This window comes from Bos taurus, chromosome 20, assembly GCF_002263795.3.
Source record: "Bos taurus isolate L1 Dominette 01449 registration number 42190680 breed Hereford chromosome 20, ARS-UCD2.0, whole genome shotgun sequence".
NCBI classification, from domain to species: Eukaryota; Metazoa; Chordata; class Mammalia; order Artiodactyla; family Bovidae; genus Bos; species Bos taurus.
The window spans coordinates 71,041,736-71,048,678 of NC_037347.1; the positions used below are offsets into that span (position 1 = coordinate 71,041,736).

The window sequence follows — 6,943 nt, forward strand, 5'->3', positions numbered from 1 at the left end:
GCCTTGCCCAGCAGGGTCAGCCCCCCAGGACAGAGTGAGGCGGGCCTTGCCTGGTGGGGTCAGCCCCCCAGGACGGAGCGAGGCCTTGCCACCAAGAGACAGGCTCCATCTCTCAGATACAGCTCACATGAGCAAGACTCACGAGCACCTACTGTGTGCAGGTCAGGGGACCCTTGTCCCTCAGGGGTGGAGAACGCCGCCTCTGCCTTCCAGCCCCAGCAGACCTCCCCACGGCTGGGAGGGTCCCCCACGGCACAGGGTGGCTTCTGCTAGTCACAGCAGAGGCATTAACGGGCGGCATCAGAGCTTGGTGGACCCAGGCCGGAAAGCCTACCCGCGTCCTCCAGCCTCGGCAGGCACCTCTTGGGGCTCATCGCCCCTGTGCCAGCCTCGCCCCGGCAGGCGGCCCAGCAGCAGCTGCACGGACACCACTGGGTAGAATCTGCCGTCACGATGGCGGCTGGTGGGGGGCGGGCGACCTGCTTTCAGTGCAGCCGCCGAGCACGACCATGAACGCCAGGGCGCCCACCCAGATCCAGGCGCACCGGCCGGCGGGGGCAGGGCTGCCTGTGCAGTTGCCCCGAGGCTCCCGGTGCTTCTCCATGATGGCCTCCCCTGCAAGAACCGCCCCTCCTGGGCCCCCCAGACAGTGGGCAGCCCCGTGTCCGGTGTCCCCACAGGGCGCCCGCGTGTGCTGCTCATGTGGACGGGCCGCCCCACATGACGCTGACGACTCACAGGCTCTTCCTCCGTCCCCACCCGCAGACCAGGGTTGTGGCGCGCTTCAGCGGGTGCGGGCAGGCGGCCCCGAGACGCGGTGTAGGGGTTCTGCACCGTGCCCTGCCCGAGGGGTCCGCGAGGTGCCCTGCCCGGGGGTCCGCGAGGTGCCCTGCCCGGGGTATCTGCGCGGTGCCCTGCCCAGGGGGTCTGCGAGGTGCCCTGCCCGGGGGGTCTGCACGGTGCCCTGCCTGGGGGATCTGCACGGTGCCCTGCCCGGGGGTCTGCGAGGTGCCCTGCCCGGGGGTCTGCGAGGTGCCCTGCCCGGGGTGCAGACGCGCCTGTGCCTTCCTCACGTGCTGGTCACAGTCCTTCCGGGCCGATGGTTGAGATGCAGCATTACCGTGGAGTTCAGGCTCCCAGAGACCCGTGCTGACCTGGGGCTTCCCCAGAGCGGTACTCGCGGGCAGCGTAACGTACTTCTGGGTCCCTCGTTTCCTCTTTCTCTATTGCTGTCAGTTCAGTTCAGTCCAGTCGCTCAGTCGTGTCCAACTCTTTGCGACCCCATGGACTGCAGCACACCAGGCCTCCCTGTCCATCACCAACTCCCGGAGGTTACCCAAACTCATGTCCATGGCGTCGGTGATGCCATCCAGCCATCTCATCCTCTGTCGTCCCCTTCTCCTGCCGTAAATCTTTCCCAGCATCAGAATCTCTTCAAATGAGTCAGCTCTCTGCATCAGGTGGCCAAAGTATGGAGTTTCGGCTTCAAAATCAGTCCTTCCAATGAACACCCAGGACTGATTTCCTTTAGGATGGACTGGTTGGATCTCCTTGCAGTCCAAGGGACTCTCAAGAGTTTTCCCCAATACCACAGTCCGAAAGCATCAGTTCTTCGGCGCCCAGCTTTCTTTATGGTCATCATCATGTGACCTGCGGATACGGTCGTGGTGCAAACACCATCAGCTCAGGAAGGTGAAGGGGGGAGCCCCGGTGGCTCCTGGCCTTTCTCAGACAGACAGCAGGGTCGTCTCTGGATGTAGAGACAGGTCCCCTCACTTTTGGCATCACAGATTCAGGCCTCAGGCCCGGTCGTCTCCCCAAAGCGTCTCAGCGCTGGTGGGTGGGAGGCGCCCACGGGCTGGGCTGGACTGTGGGGCTCTGGAGCCTACGAGAGAGGTCTGTCTGCAGATAACCTGGTTTGACAAACGTAAAGAGGAAGCGAGATACGAGGGGATTCGGGAGCTGTCCACCCCATAGCCCCAGGCCGTGGACGGGGAGCGGGCTGGGCCCCGGAGGCAGTGGAGGCAGCCCCCCAACACGGAAACCTGGTGGAGGCTGCTGGAAGCGCCTGGTGGCAGGTTTCCCACTTCCGGAAAGCTGTGCGTGCAGGTGGCCGGTTCGTCTTGCTGACAGAATTCAGTGAGCCCCCCAGGGCGCCGGGCGGCGCCTGAGCTCTGCCCGACCCGGGGAGCAGGTGTCCTGCCCTGGGGAGCCCGCCTCCAGGCAGGAGGACTGAGTGGATACTCCAGAGGTCATGGGGTCAGGGAGCAGCTGGGCCTGGGGGCCCCCAGGTCACAGAGTGGGGAGCGGAGCCCGCAGGAGGCACGGGGGTGGGCAGCCCCCAGCTCTGCCAGAGCCTCGGGGGGCCAGGGGGCCTCCTCCAGAACCGGGTGAGAGGGGCGGCATTGGGAAGGTGGGCCGCACAGGGACAGGGGCTGCGGGTGGGTCTCAGCCCGGTGGTAACCGAGGCTGTGGGTGCACCGGCCCATGTGGCCTCACTGTGGTTGCAAGACTTCAGCAGCGATGACCGTCAGGGACCCCTGAGAGGACAGGCCTGTCACTCACAGGTCCTGGAGGGCCCACAGCGCCCCCGCATAGCAAGGTCACTGGCAGAGAGTGGATTGGGCTCTGCCTTTGGGGGGGTGAGGGTGGGGCCTGGGGCTTCGGGGTTCACTCTTCGGCGGTGAATTCAAAGCAGAAGGGGGAAAGTTAGAGAAGGAGGGGAGAGGGGATCACTGAGGTGGCCCACTGAGTGGGCCACCAGGGCTCCTTGGAAGGGGACCTTGGGGGCTGGGGGCCGGCCTTGCTCCTCACCCTGCGGTTTGCCAGTGACCACAGGTCACGGCTGTGGTGTGTTCACCCAGGGGGACGTCTGAAGTGGGCACCTCGCAGGCAACGGCCGAACGCCAGGCCATTGCAATGCAGTGTCCATAGCACCGTGTCTGGTGGATTTAAGACGTAAGAGCAGGGAGTTCAAGGCCCGAGGGCTGGGTCGTGGACCTGGGCTCCTGCCCAGCCTGAGAGCGGAACAGCCGCGGACTGTGTGGCAGGGGAGGCCTCTGGGTGACGCCCGCCCTGCCCCGCAGATGTTTGGGTCCCAGGACGGCAGCGTCGAGGAGCACGCCCTGTCCAGCATCCTCAAGACGGCCTTGGGGGTGGCGGAGCTGACAGTGACCGACCTCTTCCGGGCCATAGACCAAGAGCGGAAGGGCAGGATCGCGTTTGGTGAGTGGCCGGGAGCCGGGGAGGACACCCCCGTGCCAGGTGGGGCGCCCCGCTCCCCTGCGCCACCTGGGGCCTGGCAGGGCTGGGGCAGGGCTCCCAGTCTCCTCTGTGTGGTGGTTCACTGCATGGTCTGTCTGGCAGTGAAGCAGACGCCCTCCCCAGGGGCTGCCTTTGGGCGGAGATCAGGGCCCCTGGGGCCAGGAGGGGTTCCGCCCTGACTCCTAGGGCACCTCCTCTCCGGGGGGCTTGGCCCTGGCACTTGACGGCTGCGCGCCTCGGGCGGGAATCCACCCTGACGAGGGCAGCAGGAGCCCCGAGGGCAGCCGGCTCATCAGAGGATGAGCCGTAATCTCCCTGAGATGAGCGCTGAGTTTGCTCAGGAAAGGTCACCTTGTTTGGCTGTGTTTTAAAATCACATCCAAATGTCAGGAGGAGCCGCCACGCCTCGCTTTGGATGTGCACGCCTGCGGTAAAGGGGCCGCGGGGAGCCAGGGCTACCGCTGCTCTGAGCCCCCAGACTGCAGACCCTATGGAGGCTGTTCCTGCCGCCCGAGGGAGCACGGGCGCTTCTCTGCAGCCGCCTGGAGCCTGCGGCGCCCCGACCTGGGGCTCAGAGCATCGCCGAGCCCCCAGGGCACCCCCAGCAAAGCCCCAGGGCGTCCCCCACCCAGAAGCCAGGTCTCAGAGTCACCGGCAGACACAGCACAGGCCCCGCGAGGGCTCAGGGGGACCCTGCACTGGGTGTCCCCAGGGCACAGCCGAGTCCATCTCAGGACACTGAGCACTCAGGACACACCACGGACTTGAGCCTTCAGTTCCCGGAAGGGCGTGGCCGAGGCTGCGTGGCGGCCGCCCAGGTCTCCGCGGTGACTGGAGCGCCACAGAGAAAACGGGCGCGGGGCCTCCTGGGCGTGCACGTCGATCCTCCTGGGCGTGCACGTCGATCCCAAGACGCCCCTGGGTGTGAGGGGGGCGCCCGGAGAGACGCCAGGCTGGAGACCTTTGCCCCCCACGCTCTAAACCAAGGTGCCCGTGTCTCTCCAGCCGACTTCAAGAGGTTCGCGGAAGCGAACCCCGACTTCGCGGAGGAATACCTGTACCCCGAGCAGACGCGCCCCCGGAGCTGCGCCCGGACGCCCCCGGCTCCCACCCCCAACGGCTTCTGCGCCGACTTCAGCCCCGAAAACTCGGCCACTGGGACGGAGCCTGTTCGCAAGAAGCTGGACTAGGGCGGAAGGGTCTGGAGAGACCAGGCCTGTGCTCAGCCGGCCTCACACTCCCGCGCGAGCTGCCTGTGCCCTGCCCTCGGGCCGGGTCCTGGGCGGAAAGCCGCAGCAGCTCGCGGGGCCGCTCCGCCCGCTTCCAGGCGGCGCTCGGGGGCCCCCCAGTTGCTTTGTCCTCACCTCGAGCCTCGGCTCTGCCCCCATCCTCTCCCTCGGGCCCTCCGGTCCGGTCCAGGCAGTGCGGGCCGGCGGCCTCCACGGGCACTTGAAGGTGTGACTCCCGCCCGCGTGTCGATTCCAGCACAGTCTCCGCCGCCCTCCGCGGAGTCCGCGGGCGGGGCCGCCGTCGGATTTTTAAACGTTTCTATATTTGCAGGAGCTCATGAGTCTTTTGTAAACTTCATTTAGATACTTCAGGAAACATTCAGCCTTTTTTTTTACCAGAAGAGAATCGTTTTTCTACTTCGTTTTCCTTTGAGGGTCGGAGGATATTTATTTATAGGCCCTTTTTTGGTAGATCCTGGGGCTCTTTGGGGCTTTGAGTTGACCTTCTCTCCAGCCCCTTCCATCCGGGCAGCCCCCCTGCCCCGCCCCTGCGTTGGGGAGCCACAGGCGCCCCGTCCGGAGCCGCCTTCGTGCCGCCTCAGCCCTCTTCAGCCCCGCTGCTCTTACACCAGCTTGGGGTTTCTGTTTCGGGGTGACCGGATCCACTTCAGCGAGTGCAGGCTGGGACCAGAGCCCAGAGCGTGGGGAGGGGAGTCCGGCCGCGGTGGAAACCGGCGGGGGCTCCTGTCTCCCCGGCTGGCACCCTGAGGGCACAGTCAGTCCCCAGGAGGCTCCGCCAGCCGCTGACTCCCCCCAGCACCCTCCTTTGCCCCAGGTTTCCCGGGGTATCAGGAGCCAGGGGAGCCTCAGGGAAGGAAGGTGTGGGGAGCCGGTGGTGGGGTTCAGGGAGACCTGGGGGCTGGGGTCCCTGTCTATGCCCGGAGGTGGGGGGCAGCAGCTCCGGGCTCAGGGAGGGGCTCCAGGGGCCTCCTTCACGCTCACGAAATGACCTTGATTCATTTCCTCAGGACATGATTAGAAACGTGTCCTCAAAGCACAATGACAACCACACAGTGTGTTTCTGGAGCAAAGCTTCTGGGTTTGTTTGGGATTTTTTTTTTTTTTTTTTTAATTTCCAAGGCGATTGGATTTTGTCTTAGGGCCATGGAAAGTGGCCACCAGAGCTGGAATTGCAGAACAAATATTTACTGACTTCCTGAGGCTCGGAGACCTACATGTCGACAGACAGAAGGACAGGCGTCAGGAAAGGAAACCCCCTTCACTTCCGTTCATTCCAGAGCCCCTCCCGCCCCGTGTGGGGCAGGGGGCACCGGACATCATTCCAGGGCGCTGGCCTGTAGGACACAGAACTTCTAGCACAGACTTGGCAGCAAACAGGACTGAGGTCATGACCATAGAGTGCATGAAGGTTCATCTTTACAAGACAAAGCCCCGCGCCCGGCCATGAAGGAGGTGAACGAGCCGAGATGTTCTGAGCAGGGGCCTCGGCCCGCGTCTGTGGATGAAGGGGTTTTGAATGAAACGCTGCTATGCGTTTTCAGGAAAAAATCTCTGATAAACAGACCCTGAATGGATGTTTGTTCCTCCTGATTCTCTTTTCTCTTTCGTAGTGACTTAGGGCCGTGGGTTCAGAGCTGTGAATGTACAGAGCTCAGGGGTGAATCCCCCTTGGGTGGGACCAGGAGCTGCGAGGGGCCCACCGCCTGCAGGGGCCCCACAGGGTGCTGGGGGTGGGGGAGGGAATGGGCAGCTCCAAAACAGCCAGAGGTTTTCAATAGAACGAATAAAACATAGCGTCTTAAATGCTTGAGATTGCATTTTGTTATGTGTGTTTTTTTATTAGAAAGGCAACAGCAGGCGTGACTCAGCCTGTCACAGGAGCACCGTCTGCATGGTTTCTTGCTGCTTTTCTAGGAGGCTGGGAAAGCACAGTCATTGAAATTCCGTAGGAAACACTTTCTGGATAACAGGAGGGTCTGGATATTTCATGCTCACATAGACAGCAGCTGACGTTTCCCAGAACTCAACCTCCCAGGCTGTTTGCAGACCTGTGGTGTCAGTTTCTGTTCTTTCTCAGTGAAACCCATACCTTCCTCACACGCTGTTGAGCAGAGACCAGCAGGGATCTTGAATTCGGGCCCATCGACTCAGTAAAGGATTTAGAAATAGAAGGAAGAGCTGAGGTACTGCAGCCCCAAAAGCCGAACGTCGTGAGTCGTGAACACAGGGTTCTGCTGAGAGCAGCGGGTGGCCAGTGACCACACTGTCCATCCCTGCGGCCACGCAGTGTCCATCCTGACCTCCCCGTGAGGCAGTGACTCCCGTGATGTCATGACCCCTCCTCCACGCGTAGCTTCACTTCCGAGAAAGTGGGGTCCCACCGCCTCTGCTTAGTTCTAGTGCCAGTGGACATCGGATGCTCTGTCACG

The 6,943-nt window shown here is 63.2% G+C and overlaps 1 protein-coding gene across 3 annotated transcripts in view; it reads left to right on the forward strand.

Annotated features, from left to right (window-relative positions):
* Positions 1-6,331, forward strand: part of LPCAT1 (lysophosphatidylcholine acyltransferase 1) — a 42,084-nt gene extending 35,753 nt beyond the window's left edge. For 2 of the 3 annotated variants that reach the window (XM_024981412.2, XM_024981413.2), the window contains 2 exons: positions 3,087-3,225; positions 4,270-6,324. In XM_024981412.2, coding sequence (XP_024837180.1) covers positions 3,087-3,225; positions 4,270-4,454 — 324 coding nt within the window. In that variant the 3' untranslated portion in view covers positions 4,455-6,324. 3 annotated transcript variants of the gene reach the window in all.
* Positions 6,332-6,943: the final 612 nt, after the last annotated feature.